Source organism: Glycine max, chromosome 3 (assembly GCF_000004515.6).
Source record: "Glycine max cultivar Williams 82 chromosome 3, Glycine_max_v4.0, whole genome shotgun sequence".
NCBI classification, from domain to species: Eukaryota; Viridiplantae; Streptophyta; class Magnoliopsida; order Fabales; family Fabaceae; genus Glycine; species Glycine max.
In genome coordinates this window covers 37,037,154-37,058,757 of record NC_016090.4, presented here as the reverse complement: position 1 = coordinate 37,058,757, position 21,604 = coordinate 37,037,154, and the positions used below count along the sequence as shown (strand labels likewise).

The following is a 21,604-nucleotide window of genomic DNA, read 5'->3' as shown; positions in this document are numbered from 1 at the left end:
ACTAAAATCCTAATTTTATTTTCACTCTAACTTTTACTAACTTGAACGTTTGAGTTCTTATTACTCTGTAACATTTATAGTGAAATTTTGTCTTAGCAAAACTCGTACATCAACATACTAACTCTAATCGTTCATGAGAAACACATGATTAATCTTAGGCTATTATGAAACTCAAAGATAAAAAAAAAATACTCATTATGATTGACCTAATAATAAAAAAATTTAAAATAATTTACATGAGATTCAAAGTTTAAACCTGGACGTCCTCATTTTATACTAAACAACAGTTTTCACTCTCACGATAGAAAACCTTTCTACCATTATGAAATCAAACAAAATTCATTTCCAGATAAAATTCTGAATCTTATCATGTTGATTTGAAATACAATTAGTGACATATTATGATGACAATAAATTTAGTCATGTTACTTGTCAGAAATTTATTTTAGTATATTAAAAAAAGAAATTGAAAATATGATAAAAAAAATTCCCTCAAAATGAGTAGTTTAGGCAAGTAAGTCTCAGCGTGAGTCGAGGGTGTTCACCACAGTTTACACTCACGAGAGTACCCATTTTCTCTTCTCAATTTCTCAAGGTACCTATTTATCTTCTCATTACTCACCCTTTCTGCTTTTCTTCATCCACATCGCATTTCTGCGTCAATTTCTCTTCTCTTAAACCCATTCATACCTTCATCATACATCTTTTTAGGGTTTTCAATCTGATTTCCTCTTTTAAAGTAGCACACGCCCTCGATCTGAATGTATGTGTTAATTTTCATACTCGTGTTTATGATTGTTGATATTTCTATGCGTCGCTCTCTGTTTCTGATGTTTCCAATGTTATTTTCCGGTTTGGAGTTCATTTCTTTCTGGATCGGTTATCATTGGGTCTTACCGCAGAATCGGTTCGGCGTATTTCTACTTGTTATTAGTACCACCACTGTTTCCAGCAATTCTGTTTTTTATCAATGGAAAAATGTTTAATGAGGTGTTTTAGAAAATTATCACCGATAAGCCCACTGAGGCATATATGTTGTGTCTGTGTTCTGAAAGCATTATTTTATTTGGAAGCTTAATCTCGTGTTTTTGGACTAGTTTTCTATCTAAACGATCGTGTTTTGAGAGGTTAAAAATGTTTTCTTTTTCTGTTTTGTTTGAGTGGTAATTGGTTGTAGTCTACAATGTTGTGATGTGGCTCTATCTTCTGACATGATTAATGGGTGGTGTTAATGTTTTGTTAGTGTGCCGAGAAAATCATGGTGGACGCAGCAGAACGTAGATACTTGGAGGATGATGATTCATCTCTCATGAAAACTATCAAGGGCGCAACAACTGGTTTAGTGGCTGGAACTATCTGGGGTACTGTAGTTGCCACCTGGTATGATGTCCCCCGTGTCGAGAGAAATGTTGCTCTTCCAGGGCTGATTAGGACTATCAGGATGATGGGCAACTATGGTTTGACCTTTGCTGCCATAGGAGGAGTCTACATAGGTGTAGAGCAGTTGGTGCAGAACTATAGGATGAAGAGGGATTTAGTCAATGGAGCTGTTGGCGGATTTGTTGCAGGTGCAACTATTCTGGGTTACAGAGGTATAGCCCTTTCCTCTAATAAATATTTATGTTTGGGAATTTGCATTTTTTAAATTTTAATATCTGGATTCTGAAATGTTGCTACGGTTATTGAGCTACTGATTTGTTGTTGATGATGGTGAAAACAGTTCAATACGTGCTATGTCTATTTTCTCCTATAATATAATTAAAATATGGTAATTGAGCAGCATCACATGAACAAGGACTTGATCCACTTTCTGAAAATTAGTCCATTTTGAACATTTTTCTTCTTTTTGACATGATTGTGTCTTTGTGCTAGATGCATTGGCACTTTTGATGTCTTGCAGGGAAGCCAATCTATTATTGGCTCTTCTTTGGCTTGCAAGAATTGATCTTCTTGTGGTTGTATGTGTGTGTTTATGTGTTTATGGAGGGACAGGTATCTGTGGCCAACCCTTTCTTCAATATCCCTTATGCCAGTCTTATGTCATTTTTAGGTTGTCACAGAAAGCTTGTTCTTTTGTTGGTTTGTGCTTTTTCACTGTCACTCAGGGATCCTTATATTGGGAGGTTTATTGTCCCACAAAAGAAGCTATGAATTATACCTTCCGGATTGCTTTCATTCTATTGTGCATGGTTCATTGGTTGGTGGTAGCATAATGTTTTATGGGAGCATGAAATGGAATTCTGTAAGAACTAGGAGGTTATAAGTTGTAACCCATGCTATAGGTTGCAGATTCACTTTGCATTTTACCCCCATGTTATACAAAAACAACAAAGCCTTATCCCACTAGGTGAGGTTGGCTAAATGGATGAAACAAAGCCATTCGACATGGTTAAAAACCAAAGCTTTAGGAATAATATATACCCCCATGTTATAGTAGGAGCTTAATGTTGTGTAGGGCAGGAAAAAGCCGACAAGAGAATAAAATCAATGTAGTAGAGCTGAAAATGTTACTTTAGGTAAGTGAACATTTTAGACAAAATAGAATTAGGAATGAGTGCTTCGGACAAAAGGTTGGGGTCACACATATTGTAGTAAAGATGGTAGAATCTTGCCTTAGGTTGTCTAAGCATGTTTGGACTGGAGAAGACCTGTATACACCCTGATAAGAAGAGTAGATCAGATGGAGGGTAGTCTAGTTGCTAGAGGCAAAGGTATACCTAGAAAAACTATAGGTGAATCAATTAAGAAGGACTTAGGGGCAGTAATTTGTCTATAGATATAATTTATGATGGAACATCATGGAGTCATTTAATCTATATAGCCAATCCCACCCAGTAGGAAAAAGGCTTGGTTGTTGTTGCTGTATTCAAATATTGAAAATCATTTTTTTCTTGCTATAAGTTTTAAGAAGTACTTTATTTATATTATTATTATGCATTCATGGATAAACTCCCCCTAAAATTTTCTGCTTTTTCTGTGTTTCTGTATACACTGTTGCTGGTTTCTTCAGTTATTGGTGCAAAGCAGCACCATATTGTGTAAGTGCATCACATTGGATTTAGCTCACTCGGTGAATGTTTTAGTTAAACAATGTGTGTCTGAAATTTTCAGAAGGAACAATCTTGGTAATAGATGGTTCTAACTACCACTTGCCGTTTCTTCTTGGCTACTGACTGTGTATTAAAATATTAATAATTCTATAATGTAACTAATTTTTTTTATAGTTACTGTCCCATTTACTTGCTGCAAAAAGGATACGTTCAAGTTTCTGTTATTGGTATTGAGATTTTTTGTGGAAATCCTTTACTTCAAGTTCTGACTTCTTTATTACTTGTGTTGGATTATTTGTTCCATTTTTCAGAGGGTTTTGGACAGAAATGGAATGGAGGGTTAAACTTTCATTCTTGAAGTTTTATAACGCATAAAAATGAATAAAGGGTGATTGGAACGTTTTGTTAGAATCTATTATTTTGTTCCTCTCATTCTAGAAATTTCTTAAATCAGAAAATATTTACTTGAGATGAAAGATTTATCCTTCCTTTCCTTTCACTTCAAAACCCTCCTAGCTAACTCCCAAGCATACTCTAAATATTTGTTAGTTTCTTATCATCATTATTGACTTATAGTGCAAGCTTTAAGTTTCTTACGAGTCTCTCCATTTGTCTGCCTATACAGGGGATCGTTTTAATTTTGGTCCTGGTTGACCATTTTGACATTTTGTACATGGAATACTCCATGATTTGCAACCTTTTGCATTTTTGCTTGTTGTCAGTTGCAATGTGTCTAATTTAAACATGGTTCCTGAGGATGATGCTCAACCCTTCCTTTATAACCTTCTTAAGAAGTATGCTAAGTTACCTTTCTGGATCTGATTAATTACGAAAACCAGGATTACTAACTTTATAATCCAAAATAAGTACCCTGGATCTGCTGTTTTTCTAGCAAGCTTTATGTTTTGTTCATTCTATTGTAGGAAGGAGCATCAAAACTGCACTTTCTGCTGGATCAGCATTGGCATTCACATCTGCATTCCTTGATTTCGGTGATCAGACATTAAAACATGATGCTGGGAAGGAGTATGCGGCTTACACCACAAAGAAAAGACCCAGTACTGATGCATAATTGTTAATGTATGCACTTTTAAGATCGAAGACATTTCAAGTTGATAGGAAAGAGTGGATCACTCTTTTGTTGACCCAGTTGTTTGTTTTGAGTTGGAATTACATACTCGGCTATCTTTCCATATTTTTCTTTTGTTAAGTTGCTGGTGCTGAACTGGTTAAATTCCAATAAATGTGCTATTGTGGGTTAATCTATATTTCATAAGTTCTCCATAACCGTATATTACTCAATAGTTGATGTTCTTCCTTGGATGGAGTGAATGAAATTTGTAAGATTTTGTTATATTATTATTCTATTGGACGTCATTTGTCTTAAGTAGTCGTTTGTGTGTTATTTGTCTTTAGTTTTTAAGGGGATACTTGTTTTAAGGTAAATCACTACATTCAAAAAATGGCATTTTTAAGAATACTATGATCAAATGTTATTGAATAAATTCATGAAATTTTTTTTCAAGTTTTGATATTGGTAGGAATATTCTTATAAATTTAAACAACAAGTGGAAAATGTGAGAGTGAAAAGGGAATTTACTGGTTAGATTTGGGTAATATAGCAATTTAACGTTTTTATAGAAAAGCAATACACTCACCTTCGAGCTTTAGCTTATTAGCATCACGAGTCGATTTTAAGCACGAAATATCTGATAAGCTTAACAAAAAAGAATTTGTTTAGTTTAGAAAAATATTTTTAACTCTTTATAAATAATTATAAAAGTATTTTTTTACTTTATTTATTAATTATTATTTTATTTTTTGATTTTTTATATAAACCTTTATAAACAAGAAGTATTTTTTTTTTCAAATTAAACATGCTTTAAGAGACTCCATTCTAACTCGAAGGACTATTAATACTATATGAGGGAATGCGTAGAAATTTAATTTTGATTTTCTATTATTTTTTTACTATATAGTAATAATTGGATAAAAATTAATAAATTTTATTATTATAATGAATCAAAATTTAACCTTGATCTACTATCAATAACCTTTTTTTACTCTATTATACAGCAGAAATTAAAGTCGTTAAAATCTTACCTGTATATTTACTTACGTTGCACCGCGCCCATATAGACAACCCTAATATTTAAAGTTTATTACCTTTTTTTGTCTTATATTGTGGCTGAAATTAATGGTTCAGTGACTATAACTATTTGCTTCAGTTTATTTAGAAACAAAATTACTACTTTTTTAATTTTCAAAACCAAATTTCAAATTAAACTTCAAATATACACAAGATGTTGTAGTTAGTGAGCTACACAGCTGTTACTGTTAGCCTTTACCAACTGTTATAGTACGTATTAGAGGGTATAATGTGTATGTATCCTTGATGAAGTTATAGAATATTCCAAGGCTTAAGATTAGAGAAGCACATGTGTCTTGGATCATAGATATTTTCCACGTGGCAGAACACAATTGCTGATCCAAAATTTCATGGCCCACTAAATTTAAGTGAGTTCAGCTTTGAAAGGCCACTTCACCACCGGGACAGATAACAGTGTCAAACAATCTCATACAATGGCAGGAACTGCTTTCTCCACCTCCTGTCTTTCCTCTTCTAGGTAACTTACTCGTCTCCTCATGTTTCATTTTTAGTGATAAGCATAACATATCCTTAAACAAGTAACTCTATTTTATCTTGAGGTATTTAAAATTTTATATTCTGCCTTACAAATTAACCATGTTGGTGAAAACAATAGTGAAGGAAATTTGAGTTAATGTTTGAAAAACTATGTATGTGGACATGGTTGTGAGGGAATTAAGGTTGTGTTTTCAGCAACTTAGGGACATGTTGGTTGGTATTAAAAACTCACAATGCAAGGGCCGTGCCAGGGAAACTACTACCTGGAAATGGAAGGAGAAGAATGGCATTAATAAAAGCAGAAGTGAAGTATGTGAACGCTGAAAAAGCTAAGGAACTTGTGGAAGCTGATGGATATACGGTTCTTGATGTGCGGGACAAAAATCAGTTTGAGCGAGCTCACATCAAATCTTGTTCTCATGTGCCTCTTTTTGTTGAAAACAAAGACAATGATCCCGGTATGGAGTTTCTCCTTCCCAAAGATTTTATGTGTGTGCATGTTTTCGGCTTCGGTTTTGTTACTTTGTCGTCACATTCACTTTCTGTAGGTACTATTATAAAAAGGCAGCTGCACAATAATTTTTCTGGGTTGTTCTATGGGTTACCATTCACTAAGCCAAATCCTGAATTTGTACAATCTGTTAAGAGCCAGTTTCCCCCTGAAAGTAAACTCTTGGTTGTATGTCAGGAAGGACTGAGGTTAGTTTATGATTTCCTACACAATTTGATTGCTAATTATTTATACAAAATGTCTAAGGTCATGGTGACAGGAAACTAGCATTGATATATTTAGGTCCTTAACACCTTGGAACATGGGAGACCCCAACTATGATTTAGTTCATTTGTTCCTTACTTATGATTGGCTTCCAAAATTACATACGTCAAATATGACTGTTATATAATCACTATTTACAGTCTAAAATCTAAATGTTTGATGAAAAAGAACCAGGAGGAGATGTAGCTTTGGTTTGAATATTCAATGCTAATTGGTCACTTCCTGTTAATAAAAAATGTCAATTGGTCACTTAGAAGTGACTGAAGAGATGGCAGTGCTGTTCTATGAGGGTATTAGCTTAGAAGAAGTACTAAAAACACGTACTTGAGAGAGTTTTGAAGATTAGCTTGGAAATAAAAACTCATTCAAAACTGTTGATGATATAAAAACATCTTAATAGCTCAATTTTAGGATGATTTGGTTTTTAACAAATAGAAACACCATAACTACTTCTGGCAATTTTAGGATGCATATATAGTCCATGCGGATTAAACGTTGATCTGAAGTGTACTTGTTTTAAGGAAGATGAAGGTTCCTGTGTCTTGAATATGAAGGAAAGATCAATTTTTGTAAGTAATGACAACTATCAATCCCAATTATGCTACATTGTTTTAGGACCTAAACCATTCCTATTAAATAATGGAAAAGAAAGTTAATGAAAATAATTCTTAGCCGGAGGTAGTTTTGTTTAGATATAATCCTTTACTGATAATTTTATTGTAAAAAGCTTCTCAGTTATGTTAGCCAGAGAATTGTACAAGAATTTTTTCTATTAGCTTATACAGCTATATATTATAATCCAACTTTAAAGCCACAAACTATAAAGTAATTGTATTTTTATGAATTGTGGAGAGAGGGGTAAAACGTACAAGATATCCCAATGGCACTGTTCCATTCTGGGACAATCTAAGAAATTTATGCTCATCCCCGTAGTTCCATGGCCTATTTCAACCTTTTATGACATTGTAGGCCATCGAAGGTGGTCTTTATCTCAACTTAGTCAAATATATGAATAGGTTCCATACTTCAACATTCTGCATAAATGCTTTTAAGTATCAAACTGCCAAGGTCTCACCTGTGCTGTAACTACGTATACAAAGAAGATGAGAGTCCATCATCCGATATTTTAAAAGCCTTCCATGTAAGAGAATTTCATGGCTACTTCATTAAATGGGAGATTGAATGATGCCATAGAAAAGATTATATGCATGAGAAAGTATGCAATATTATGCATCATCAATTTTAGTCTCCCTGTGATTTAAAATTTCACATTCAAGCCACTAGGATCGGGCTACTGCGAGGGCCTTGGGTAGTTTTCATGGGGTTCAAACCTCGATGCCAACATTGTACCCAAAAGAAAAAAAGACTTATCTTCTGCTTGAGACTAGACAAAGTTACCGGAATATATAATTTACTAACAAGGACAAGCATTATGTGTGTTTGGGGATTCTTAGCAAGTACAGTCAATGACTTTTGGATGATACTTTGCTGGTAACAAGAGTGAATTGTTCTGCTAAATCCTTTCCGAACCAGCATAATATTCTGCATAAATCTTTAATAATGTTAAAAGTTGATTATAGCAAATTATAATAGTCATTTACATGTGGGGACAAAAAGATGCACCAAATTCCTATAAATTTGGATGGCTTGAATTTTCACTATACTTGCATTGAGTTTTAATAACCTAATATAAGAATTTGAGATTTTCTTTCTTTGTTAAGGTCTGCTGCAGCAGCAAGTAAGTTAGAAGCAGCTGGTTTCGAAAATATAGCATGCATAACATCTGGCCTTCAAACTGTAAAACCAGGTTTAGTAATTATTTGACCTTTTTTTTAGAAGTTAACTTATCTTTTTAGGATAACAAATTAAACTATTTCTACTCTGTAGGAACTTTTGATTCTGTTGGGTCCACCGAGTTGGAGAATGCTGGCAAAGCTGGCTTGGTGACAATCCAAGGAAAAATCTCAACTGTGTTGGGAACTATTCTTGTTTGTAAGTTTTTTTTTCTTTACATCTTTGTATTACTATTTTTTATGTTCGTATTGATTTTTTTTTTAAATGAAATTTTTCAGGTGCATATTTATTCATTACCTTCTTTCCCGACCAAGCAGAGAAGCTATTCCAATTGGTCCCTACAGGCTAAGCCTAATAAATCCATTGTAGTCTTTCTTGATTTTGTTCTTCGTGACTCATTATGCATTTATGCATGTAGCATAATTAAGGAACGTGTGATTAGAATTGAGGTAAAAAAAAAACATGAAATGTGAATAAAGTAATGTAAGAGTTAGTAATGTGAGTATATGGCTATGATGCTCAAGAAACCAAGTGGTTTATACCACCGGTAGTGTTCTCCATCAAGCAAGACGTATACCCATTGTTTAAGATACCAATTTTTTCAAATGTAATTTTCCTTTGAAGATGGTTTTTTCCCCTTTTTTCCTTCTTGCATCAAAGAAAACTGCACTGTGATTCATAATAGTTTGATTCTGATGCTTATGATATGATGCTTTATATGTACATCATGTCTAACAGATTTTGTAACGAGAGTTAAGTGTCAGAACACTTCCAGTTGGAGTTGCTTCCAAGATTCTTAAACTTAAGAGCCAGTCCCTATTATATATACTTTCATCATTGGAACCAGATGAAATAGAAGTTACATCTAAGAACAATTCAAACATCCAAGATTTTTGCATAAATACTTTTAGGGCTATGCTGCCAAGGTCTAACCTCTGTGACTACTTACACAAAAAAAACTTAGATTCCAACATCCAAGATTTGAACAGCATTATATGCATGAAATTTCAAGAATTTAGATTGAGAAAGGAGAGCTTCACTTAAACTCATTTTACTTAAGCAGATCACCTGAATGGAAGGGAGTTTATGTGATAATATGCATCGTCAATTTTGGCCCCACTGTTATTTTAATTTCGTATTCGAGCCACTCGGTTTAGCTAGTGGTGAGAACCTTGGGTAGTTTTCTTGATTTGAACCTCATTACCAAGAGAAAAAAGAAACATATTCTGCTTCGGAAACTAGATAGGGTTACCTGATTAATTTATTAACAAGGACAAGCATTATGTGAGTTTGAGGATAGTTAGCAAATCCGGGCCATATCTAGATAAGCTTCAACTGAAACACTTAGGAAGAGTAAGATTAAAAAAATCCAATAAAAGTTGAAGTACATAAATTTATTTTAACTTGTGTATAAGTACTTATCACAATCGATGAGTTTTGATGATAGTTACCCGGTAACAAGAGTGAATTGAGCTGCTAAATGCCTTCTAAACCAGCACTGTATTCTGAATAAATTATGTTAGTCATCACCTCAAGGAGACAAGGACTTGAAGATGTCTTGCATGTGGGGTCAAAAAGATGCATCAAAATCCTATAAATTTGCATGACTTGAATTGTCACTGTTCTTGCATTGAGTTTTAATAGCCAAATCTATGGGTTTGAGACCTTCTTTCTTCTTTGTAGGTCTGCTGCAGCAGAAAATAAGTTAGAAGAAGCTGGTTTCTTAAATATAGCCTGGATAACATCTGACCTTTTAATTGTAAAACCAGGTTTTGTATTCTTTGCCTTAATTTTAGAAGTAAAACGCATCTTAGTATAAGAAATGAAAATGATTCCATTACATAGAGACCAAAGTTTTAAAAAACGGTCGCCACCATAATTTGGGCCAGTTTTTTAATTATCTACGACCACAATTGGGACCGCATGGGTCACATTTGTCTGCGATTTATTGCAATATCAACAAATGCAATGAAATCGTAACACGACTGAGACCGATATTTAAAACCTAGGTAGAGACATTTGATTCTGTTGGGTCCATTCACGGAGTTGCAGAATGCTTCCAAAGCTGGTTTGCTGACAATCCAAGGAAAAATTTCATTATAATCTTTCCTGATTTTGTTCTTCCCCACTCATTATGCATGTAGCATAATAAAGGAACGTATGATTAGAATTGAGGAACAAAAAGGCAAGGAATATGAAGTAAGTGAAAAAAGAGTTGAGTATGGTTTATAAGGAACGAAATTGTTTATCCCAGCAGTAGTAGTATTCTCCGTTAAGCAAGGCGTATGTCTATTTCCGATGTTCAAGATACCAGTTATTTCGAATATACGTTATTAGGTCATTGCTGGTGTAGTTTTCCTTTGAAGATAGCTCCTTTTTTTCTTTCTTGGTTTCCTTCTTGTATTAAAGGAAGGTGAACTACGATTCGCATTGTCTGATTCTGATGCTTTATCTGCGCTTCATGTCTAACAGATTTTGTAACGAGAGTTAAGTTTTTTTTTTGCTGAATTATAACGAGTTAAGTGTGAGGAACTATTCATCATATTATTGGAACAACTTCAACTTCTAAAATAATAATTTGTAATATATAACTATATAGTGAGTGTATTTAATCCAAAAGTATAACAATTGAATCTTTTTTTTAAGGAGATAACAATTGAATCCTATTATAATAAAATATTGTGGATTTTTCAATTTCTTATTATAATTATTATTTTTTCTCTTCAAAGGTCAAAGTACATTTTTGACGTTGAGAATAAGTTTATTTATGGGAATTGGAAAGGGACAAATCGGAATAGAACGAATAAAATAATTTATTCTATTATTAATTTTGTTTTTTGGTTGGCTATCATTTAGATTATTTGAAGCATATTATAATAAAATTAAACTTAATAAAATGCATTCCTTTTTATTTTCATTTTATCCGCTTATTTTTTTCCCTTTCAACTTTGGACTATGAAACAACTTTTTTTATCGCATCATAAATATATACAAGATAATTTTAGTTAATTATATCCCATTCCATTCTATCTCATTTTTACCATTTCACTTATCATTATACGTTCACGGGGGAAAAAGAGCAAAACTTGATTATAAATTACATGTGCTTTTCTCATTCAATCCAACCATTCACTAAGCCATCCTGACGTTCTAACATGTTATATAACAATCATATGGTGACATGATATCGTGAAGAACACTTTCAACATCATATCACGTCCACCATGCTGCCACTTCCATCTCATTATTACTCTAGTCACCATATACACCGAAATTATGGTGGAGACAAACAGTACTACTACGGGCAAAAATTGACTGCGTATAAAGTTCAGAAATACATAGACTAGTTATTTACGTTAAACCGAAGTTGGGTCATTTATTGTCTAGAACAATCTCCAACCCATCCTCGCTCATTACTTATAAATCAGACACGTTAATGGGTTTTGTTTTCCACTCCCACTTTTGTTTCCAGCACTTGTCATTGCATTCAAGAAATCCATTTCAGAATGTAAATTTGCATTCCAAAATGAGTTTTTGGAAATGCAATGGAAAGTGCAGAAAACAATAGTAGGAATGAAAGAAACAAATGTCGACACGTTAATGCTACAAGGTAAATTCACAAAGAGGTCCCAACAGACACTCAAGGGAAATTTAATTAAATGGAACAACTCGAAGTTCGAAGACATGAAATACAGTACACTAGATGCTGGCAGCCGGAATTTCTCACAAAGGCCATTAATTTAGGCTATAACGAAATACTACGTTACAGTAATTATTTTTATTACAATCAGATTAGCAACTGTATTTTTCACTGCATTCTGTGCACTGCTGATGTCACGGCATAAATATGTGGGCACTCTAATTCATCTGATCTCACCACCTATGAGGCCAATAGAATTGGCAAGAGGAATTGAAGAGGAAGTTCAAAAAGGAAGCCAGAAACCTCGTTCCTGTACCATCGTTCACTGTGTCATTGCACTGTCTGGACAAAGATCAATCACCTTGTAGACAATAAAGCTGACGAATGTTTCCCGAGGCTGCCACAACAGAAAACAAATTATTAGCATTATCTGCATAGCATCCTCTTGACAATAATTAGAGCATTTCTCCTCCCTTAAACTATCTCCTATCAGCAACTAGCATGGACAAAATATTCTGTATAAAATATCTGAAACATACGTTATAAACATATGGACAATAATTGGAGTGATATTGACTGTTACGTGACTATTGAATGAAACTACTATTGAATTCAGTGGTCATCGTAGGAGGTTCCACAATTAAAGGTATCAGAGAAATTTCCACAAAACATTGGTCACCAAAATCATATGCCTGGTAGAGAATTAGTCCAAGTTTCAACTTCAAGGACATACATAAGAAAAAAAGCTTAAATGGGAATACAGAGTGTTCATTGTAAAGATGAAATTCAGATATGTTAGAATAAAAGGCAATGGTAAAAAACAAAAGACGGTTACCATATAACCAGTCCTTGAAGTAGACATGGAGGGCAGATGACAATTCTCGTTTGCGACTTTCTTCTAAAGATGCTTCTCGTAAGAGTTTCCTTATCTCCTCTAAATTTTTGTGCTGCAGAGAAGATACAACTTCATTCAAATGAAAATATATTTCACCTAAAATACAGCCTTTTACAGTTTCATCACCAAAAAATTTGGAAATTCAATCACTAATATATATTACTCAATTGATTCCGTACTTACATTTTTATGCTGAGATGCCATATAAGCATCAGGTAACGTGAATGGATTGTCTTTTTTAAACCCAGTGGACTCTCCTCCAAGCCAGCTTGGAATCTGTGTGCCAACAGCATGGACCAAAAACAAAGCATGTGACTAAAGAAAGAAATACCAAACCTTGAACATTCTTCATCCCAGAAAATTTACCAAACAAGATACCAGCCAATAGTGAACATATTGAAATCCATTAAATGTGACTAATTAAAAGTAAATATCTCCATTTTCCCTATAAGTCAGTATAAGAATAAAGTCCTTACCACAAAATTAGTGAACTGCTCAGGGTCCACCTGTGTAGCAGACTCAGTTTGAACATCAGAGACACCAGCTGGATGAGATAATGAATCATGGGGATCAACCATGCCCAATGCTAGGGGTTCATTCCATCGGTTCACTGAGGGCACAATTCTAACTTCATTCATATGCTCCTCCAATTGGGCATAAAAAGTATTATAGGGAGCCACCTGTTAACATTGTGAGGGAGAAAATTCTCATGCAATGAATCCAGATGAGAAGAGTAAGGATACATTATAAGAAGCTAGTACTACTAGAAGAAGCAAAAGTGTGAACAGAAAAAGTAGACCTTTTGTTAGAGGCCACAGACCAAATACCATTTTTTTTTCATAAACCAAAAACCACACTTTTAGTGGTCTCAAATAATGGTTAGTAAATAGTCTATGCACTAGCAATGTAAAGAAGTTTTACACTCGGCCAATCATAAACCGCCATGAATGGTAAGTTTGTTGACTTTTACAATAACTATCCTAAAGTTATACCAAGTTACCAATAGTGACTTTTGATTAGTTGACAGTGTAAAACCTTTTACATTAACAATGCATAACCATAAACTCTCAAGTCTAAAGAAATTTTACACTATCTGCTACTAGATTTTGAAGATAAATTCCAATGCTTGCTCTTGCAAAGAATCAAATATACTAATCTTGGAAGACTAGTATGAGCTTATCCATTTCATTACTTAACGCTTAATCATTGAGTTAACATTGCCATCTATTTCTCTACAATTAACTCTACATTATCAATAACATATAGGTCAGAGACTATGTATTCCCTGGGTTATATAATTTAAAAATTAAAACACTAGTATAAATTATAACTATAATTTCTCTATAACCAAGGATGTAACAGTATTTTTGCAGTTCTTGGATATCATATAAGCCACATACGATATATCACAGATCAATCATTTTGTATTTTCTGTAAGAGCATCCCAAATAAGGGCTAAACACAATTCCAAAATTTTTTAGTTACATTCTAATGTAAGAAACATGGAATGGCAGAGCACCAACTCCATATATAATGCAACAGTGAATGAGGCAGCTTACCTGCAGCTTATGGTTATCACCAACAATAAGTGGTTGCTGATTCACCCCCAAAAAGAAAACACATTCACGGCAATTAGCAATACAAATACGTTTTGCTGCTACAATTACATGAACTCGTTCACAGTGTTCAACTCTCACAGCCTGTCAAAGTAAAAAAAATGGAGATCAATTTCTTTCCTGCCAATTAAGTGTCAGTTATTCTAACACTAATGGTAGGCATAAGATCAGTAAAATGCTTCGGAGTTACCAAGTCAACATAGACAGCCCACATATGCATAAGATAAACAATGATTTTTAATATGATAAGTAAATAATTTCATTATGTCTTTTAAAGTATAAGTCCTTTGAAAAGCAGGCAGATGAGTCCAGAAGGGTGAATTATCCGAGAGTAATTAACAAAAAAATGCACCTGAAAGTACCTTGTTGAAAAGTGTTATATGTGATGGGTGACAAATAGTTTAGGTAAAAAATCATCAAAATGGCCAGATTTTCATCCAACAATAACGTATTAATGACCTGGAAGTGATGTTCACCAAGCACAGATTCACCGAAGCAAAACCAAATGAGAAAAAAATTCCTTCCAAATTTCATGTAATGAAGAAACATTGCATTCAAATAAGTTTAGGCATCAACAATCATCCACCAACTCAACAAAAGTTGAAGTCTTTACTTTTGCATATTTAATCCTTCTGATTGATTGCCACCTTTCCGTCTTTACATTTTCTCTTTTCTTTTATAGTATAGCTACAATCACCTTAACAATATATTGGTTACACTATTCCTTGGGAATTTATGATATTCAAGGTTAGATTTGTAAAAAATACTACCTCCGGTCCTATATATAAGAAAAAAATACCTAATTTGTTAATTTTATTTAATATGTCATAAATTTAAATTTCATTCCAAAATTACCCATTGAATTAATAGGTTTAAGTGGTGGTTAGATACAAATGACAATACTCACAATCCAAGGAATATTTTTTCAACCAATGAGTATTATATTGTTAATAACTCAATAAATGTATCCACTTTCTTGGAAAATGTGTGATATCTCATTAATAGACTTCACAATAAATTAAGGGTATAAAAGAAAATTTTTTTTTTTTTGCAATGCAAAAATCTGATAGTATTAATAAAACTTCAGTACTAGGTGTACTGAAAATGATATATAATTACAGAGGCATATTCTGCCTACCCCAACTGCAAAAAATATCTCATAAGATGAGAACCCATACAACAAACATCCCTAAGACATTTCTTCCTTAAATCTAGTAGACCATTGGTTAAAATGAAGATGGAAGTCTGTCTCCATTCCATTTAACCAAGACCAAGTGTGGAATAGAGCTTCATCCATGACTTTTTCGGAGCAGAAAATCTGGTTGTTGAATACCAAAGAGTTTCTATGCTTCCAAATAGTCATAGATAGAGCTACCCAAAGGACCTGCCATCTTTTATCCACTGAACTTTTCCCACTCCATAGAGAGAATTGCTTAAAGTGATCTCGAGGCTCAATGGAGAAAGGACCCACTCTATTGACCCAACTCAAAGTTTCCCACCATAGATACCTAGTTTTTATGCATGAATACATTACATGACCAGCCGTTTCCTCTTCCTCATCACAAAGAGGACAATTAGAAGAAGGCAGTTCCACATGTTAGTGATTAATACATTTGAAAGTGGTCAAATGTTTCTTATAATTAGGACAAAAAAAATACTACTGTTTGCTTTTTATATATAAGACCAGAGGCATGATGAAATATCTTGGTTCAATTGAATTAAACTTCTCAATGAACACTTATAGGAAAAGAAAATAAACGAATTGAAGAGGTAAAGTATATCAAATTTCTCCAATAAGTTAAAACACATTTATGCACCACAACTTGCAATTTGCAAAGAAGATAGATGTGGGAGCTTATGCAAAGGTTAAGGTGCATCGGTTAATTGTAACTTATGGGATAAGTTTAATTTATTTTATTTTATTTTACTTCTTTGGCTCTTTTCATTTTCTTCTCCTTTAAGTACTTACTGAAAAGTTTATCCAAATTAGCTCCTAACAAAGAAAATGACTAAGTTTATCCAAATTGGCCCAATAGAACTATAAATCCTAAGGAAATCTCAGTCACTTGAAGGCATGCCCACTTGACAGCTATCATCATATCAGTATCATCTTCCTTGCATGTCATCGTACCATTTAAAATACAAGATAATATTGTTTCCAATATTTTGGTAGGAAAACTCATACCATAATTGTTCCTTCTAGATGCATAAAATCATTATGTTCTTTCTAAAAGCAGGCACAAAGCTACTAGGTATTACCTTGCCAACTGCTCCTAGAACTATTGTTGCATCTGAACATCCATAGACAGTAGCATATCTCAATGGTGCTAAGATGTAGATGGCAGACTCGTGGCAATTTAGAACCTGCAATGACCAAACATAATTAATAAGCATGCCTATAGTGACAAAAGTTTCAAGATCTCGGATTCCAAAATATATGAAGTAAATGCATAAGAAGCTGATTGAGTAGAAAAAAATGTTTAACGCTTAAGCACTCAAACAAAACTTCAAATATCAGCTACTAGTTAATATAATATATATATATATATATATATAGAACATTAAAATTAGTACAAGCGGTACTGTTGTATATACATCCTAGCATTTGCAAGGTACAAAACTATGGTGACCTAATACATGCTAACCAACCTGAATTTGGAAACCAAAGATCTAGCTAACCGCTAGGTACCCAACCAGCCAAAATTCTATTTTATAAGCTATCCCCCCTCAAAACAAAAAACTATCTCTAATGTTACCCAATCAGGAGTTAAAAACTTAAGCTGTGAGTAGGGATGTTATAAATCTTAAGCTGTTAGTAGGGATGTTAAAAACTTAACTCGTCTTGAATTAACAAACTAACCCAATGATCAGCTGGTGTTGATTATTTTATATGGTTTTTTTTCAAATATGCCTATATCACCAATATCATTATGCGTATATTGGTTTTATAGGCATTCCAGTAGAACAAATGATTGATAATTCAAAATTCCTCACTTTAAAGCTTTTCAGTGAAGCCATATTTGACCCACAATCTGTCTCTTATAATTAAGTTTGAAAGGAAGTTGAAAAAATGATTTGTCAAAATTAAACTGTAATGATAAAACACTTAATATCTTTTATAATGTTAAGAACTGATTTTCCCTTCCCTTTCACCCAAATCTTAATAGATATACTATTCCTACTGTAAAACCAATGCAACAATTAGAATACATGGTACAAGTCTTTAATGCATGTTAACAACCACATGACCCACGTGGGGTATGGCAACAATAATGTCCAACACTGGTTGATAATACATTAAACACTCTGAATAATGTTCAAATAAAGAACCTAAATCTACTTGTACATAAGTTGTTAAGATATGAAGCAGACTAACTCTAGCGGCTTCAAATTCCAAACCTTTTGATAGAAAATATTATCTGAATAATACCCAAAAGCAAGCATCAGTCATTTTATTGTAACAAGTTAGAACACTAAGAGCTACAAAGCTATTTATTCAAAAGCAGATGCTTATATGGAATGTAATTGCACTTATTCGCAGTTTTATAAGAAAAATAATATTAAGAGTTAAAAGCTTACATAGGATCAATAGCTTCAATAGTCAAATTACAAGCAAAATTATACTTAAAAAACAAAAAAAATATATGGAAACATGTGTAAGACAAACCTTAACGGAGGAACCTTTAATGTCAGATGCATGCTTAGCATATGACGATTTAGAGATCCCTTCAATGAAACTTGCCCCTCTAGTACCTGTTGAGACCTTAACTGAGACAGTGCTTGCGTCAGTCATGGCAACATCCTGATCAGAGGCACTAGCTGGGCCATTTTCCTTTGAAGAAGTCCGTTCAGAAATATATTCCAAAGCAGACACTATATTCTGCAGAAGCCAATCATGAACTTGTGCGGCAGGAACGGGAACAGCAGGCATGTCAGGGTCTGAGTTTGCAAAAAAAGGAGAACATTGACTAAAAGAATTTCCTTCTGATCCCTTATCACCAAACTGAATTAGGAACCCAAGATGCTCAAATCTATCCATGGTTAAAACCTATCAAATAAGCAAAACAATAATAGAACTAAGAACTAAAAGAAAAACATATATTGAAGAATGGAAAATTAATCAATGAAATGAGACATTTAATTAAAGAAAACACAAAAAATTCCTCATATTTTCCTCCAATAACACAAATGATCTAAGGCTATAAAGTTGAGTTCACTAAAAAAGTATCAACCCAGTGTGTAAGGCTCCCGCTTAATGGGGTCTGGAAGGTAGGTATAACGTATATGCAACAATACATCTGAAAGCGGAGAAACTGTTTACAGGATTTGAGGTAGCAACCTTTACCACTCTACCAAGACACTGTCTTAAAGTTGAATTTACTAAGATTAAAAAAAGAAAGAAGGAAACCCACTGCTGCCACAATATATAATGCCCCAATGAAAAGGTGGCAGTATGATGAACTATGTGATACACTGATATGTGATGCTGGAGTAAAAGAAAATAAATCTTACTGTATCTCCAGCATATTTTTTAATATTACGATTTTTAATGACAGCAAGTATATATGCATTGACAAATGCATGTGAAACAAACAAAATGAATAATTAGTGCAAAGAAGTGAGGGGGATAGTATTAACATCAAGAGAAGTTGGCATCATCAAAAAAGAGTAGATGGCTGACTTCCTTATCAAATTAATACCAAACAAGGACAAAGAAAAGGCCAACAACACAAATGCCTGATTTTATTCCCCACCTCCAAACAAAAATGAAAAGGCTGCTTATCCATAACACAGAAATGACCCAGTCATGCTAATTCTCTCTAGGGCATGTATATAAATCAGCAGACTGGATTTCACTGTTATTAGCACAAATTGTCAGGTGGCACATCCATAACTCATTGGACCATAGCTGACTCAGCAGATCACAACCCCAGCCTCATTCTTAAAGACAAATAGATCACTGATAAATTGTGTACGAAACTTATATATAAGCAAGGATTAACACAAGAGTTTTGACCAAATGTAGTAGCACTTGCATGAGATTCTTAATCATACATGTAACCCACCACGACCCCAATTAAATCAAACGAGAGTGGGACAAACTATACAATCATGTTTCTGCCCTCCACAAGGGTACTGCAAAGCTAGTGAAATGTCATAAAATCAGAGTACAAATTTTCAATCTTACTGGATGGGGACATGAAAGGGTATCTATCTGTACCAAAATTCTTAACAACTGAGATCTTAAAAAATAAGCACGAAGTATCAAAAGTTTGGATAAAATATATGGCAATGAGTAAACACTAAACAATAGACCAATATGATTAAGCAACAAATTAATAATGTCATTTAACAAGAGCAAGGAGGAATCGTTGGACACAAAAAAAAGAATACAACAAACAATGCAAAATTACTTTCCATGACACTCAATCACTTTCAGGTTAGTATTCGACCTCACCAAAGCATCATATCATATGAATTACAATACTCAATCCCATATGCAAAGTCTGGTATTGAGAATAATAGAAATAATGGATTGCAGTGAAAATCAGCAACAACCCATAGGTAGCATACAGTAAATTAACAAACCAGGGACTCTTCGCCTTCTCCCTCCACAGGCTCTGCTAGAAGAGACACAATGTTAGCCAAGTGCTTTTGCAGATACGACAATTGATGTGCCTCTTCATCAGCCTGGGACGGCATAAACCGCCGACTGTTGCTGCGTACGAGCTGCAAAACATTTAACATCAGAATCAACAACAGAATAGGAAACAGAAATAGAATCATAACGAATGAAAAAGCACCGATCACCAGCTAATAATAAATAAATAAAACCAAATCCAAGTGTTCGATAGTCAAAATAACCACAAGAAATTAATCCAAGATTACAGGAATTAAGCAATGCATTGGTCCAGACTCCAGAACAACACCTCAATGCCTAATAGCGCACCGCAGAATAACACATCGAATTGCGTCACCGAAAAAGCTAGGATTGAAGGAAAACGAAGAATTCACCTGAAGCGGCGAGAGAGCGGACAAGTAGCCGTCGAAGGCGGAGGTGGAAGGCCAGACATCGGCGACGGCGGCGGAGTCCTTGTGCGTGCGCGGGAGGAGCCTCTTGTAGGATTGAATGTAGAGGAACAAAACCAGATCATGGACGTCGACGCCGACGGAATCGATTTCTTCGAGCTTGGCGGCGACGAGAGGTTCGGAGTCGGAGTGCAGAATCGAGGCGAGGGTATCAAGGACGAGCCTGGCGTGCTCAATGGGGATCTGCAGTGACTCGGAGATTGCCGCCGAGTCGACTCGCTGGTTAGAGGATAACTCGAGAAGCTTCTGCTTCAACGAGATTAGGGTTTGCGTCGGGTCGGAGAAGATGAGGCGCGGGATTGGCAAGAGGCCGTGCTCGAATGGCTCGCGCCTTGGGTGAACCACGGTGGTTGGGTCCCTCGCCAATGAAGATGACGTGGATGGCTCTGTCGGTTCCGTCATGGCAACACCGAGAGAAAAATCATGAGAGAGAGTTGCAGATCTTTGATTCGGGAACAAAGTAGAGGGAGAAGAGAGACATGCGGGTGCGTTCTGGTGGAGTTTACCGTATGGCTTTATGGTGACGTGGCGTGCTTTGATTTGTTGAGTCTGAACAATGGGCAATTGGTTAACTTTTCAGGTCGGATTGGCACGGAATTTTTCACTGAGCTACAACTACATACACTGAGACTGAGCACTGCTGCTGCTGAATTTCCAATTTTTCACGTTTCTGCTAGTACTTAATTACGTAATGCTTTCTTTTCTGTTTTTCCTGTTTGGTTGAATAGAAAAGAGTTACAATGCTGTTCAGTTTTCTCACGGACACGGAAACTAAAATGACTTTTGGCCTTTTTTTACTGGTTGGAGGGAATCTTTTTTCTTTTATAGTTAGTTAAATATTAAATCTAGCTTCGCTTGTGCTTGATCATACCATTTTGATGGCTTAACTTTTTTTTTTTAATCATGATATCAATACAAAATTATTTTCACAAAAAGTAATGATTAATTGTTATCGAAAATCATGAACACGTAACATAATTTATTTGATTAATTTATAATTAAACGTATTCATCAAATTACGGTTAGGAGATATTTCTCATTCAATTGAGCCATTATTAGGATATTAAGGCATCCTAAATTGATTTCCTTACAAAACA

The 21,604-nt window shown here is 34.4% G+C and overlaps 3 protein-coding genes across 8 annotated transcripts; 2 read left to right on the top strand and 1 right to left on the bottom strand.

Annotated features, from left to right (window-relative positions):
• Positions 1-508: 508 nt before the first annotated feature.
• On the top strand, positions 509-4,407 carry LOC100527715 (mitochondrial preprotein transporter B14.7-like). Of its 5 annotated transcripts, none has more exons than XM_041013777.1 (4): positions 509-595; positions 861-907; positions 1,244-1,592; positions 3,974-4,404. In XM_041013777.1, exons 3-4 carry the CDS (start codon positions 1,259-1,261, stop codon positions 4,120-4,122), a joined length of 483 nt encoding a protein of 160 aa, XP_040869711.1. In that variant the 5' UTR covers positions 509-595; positions 861-907; positions 1,244-1,258; the 3' UTR covers positions 4,123-4,404.
• A 1,114-nt stretch (positions 4,408-5,521) lies between these two features.
• On the top strand, positions 5,522-8,950 carry LOC100500055 (rhodanese-like domain-containing protein 9, chloroplastic). 2 transcript variants are annotated; one of them, XM_003521156.5, is made up of 6 exons: positions 5,523-5,677; positions 5,893-6,155; positions 6,246-6,396; positions 8,194-8,279; positions 8,360-8,464; positions 8,545-8,950. In XM_003521156.5, exons 1-6 carry the CDS (start codon positions 5,634-5,636, stop codon positions 8,613-8,615), a joined length of 720 nt encoding a protein of 239 aa, XP_003521204.1. In that variant the 5' UTR covers positions 5,523-5,633; the 3' UTR covers positions 8,616-8,950. The 2 variants fall into 2 exon arrangements, with proteins under 2 accessions (XP_040869987.1, XP_003521204.1); XM_041014053.1 differs by having other exon boundaries at positions 5,522-5,677; positions 5,893-6,396.
• A 3,035-nt stretch (positions 8,951-11,985) lies between these two features.
• LOC100780410 (TBCC domain-containing protein 1) lies at positions 11,986-21,251 on the bottom strand. The gene is made up of 9 exons (XM_003520485.5): positions 20,433-21,251; positions 20,007-20,147; positions 18,085-18,465; positions 16,677-16,781; positions 14,361-14,501; positions 13,278-13,481; positions 12,985-13,077; positions 12,742-12,853; positions 11,986-12,303 (listed from the first exon to the last, which is right to left on the bottom strand). The coding sequence occupies exons 1-9, from the start codon at positions 20,907-20,909 to the stop codon at positions 12,260-12,262; spliced, it is 1,698 nt and encodes a 565-aa protein (XP_003520533.1). The 5' UTR covers positions 20,910-21,251; the 3' UTR covers positions 11,986-12,259.
• Between the last annotated feature and the right edge of the window lie 353 nt (positions 21,252-21,604).

Coding starts and splice junctions, on each gene's coding strand:
- LOC100527715 (NM_001362305.2), top strand. CDS start 1,259: ATGGTGGACGCAGCAGAACGTAGATACTTGGAGGATGATGATTCATCT. Junction 1,593..3,973: donor AACTATTCTGGGTTACAGAG/GTATAGCCCTTT, acceptor ATTCTATTGTAG/GAAGGAGCATCAAAACTGCA.
- LOC100500055 (XM_041014053.1), top strand. CDS start 5,634: ATGGCAGGAACTGCTTTCTCCACCTCCTGTCTTTCCTCTTCTAG. Junction 5,678..5,892: donor TCCTGTCTTTCCTCTTCTAG/GTAACTTACTCG, acceptor TTGTGTTTTCAG/CAACTTAGGGACATGTTGGT. Junction 8,280..8,359: donor CCTTCAAACTGTAAAACCAG/GTTTAGTAATTA, acceptor TCTACTCTGTAG/GAACTTTTGATTCTGTTGGG.
- LOC100780410 (XM_003520485.5), bottom strand. CDS start 20,909: ATGACGGAACCGACAGAGCCATCCACGTCATCTTCATTGGCGAGGGAC. Junction 13,482..14,360: donor GTGATAACCATAAGCTGCAG/GTAAGCTGCCTC, acceptor CAATGTTAACAG/GTGGCTCCCTATAATACTTT. Junction 12,854..12,984: donor TGGCATCTCAGCATAAAAAT/GTAAGTACGGAA, acceptor TCTTCTCTGCAG/CACAAAAATTTAGAGGAGAT.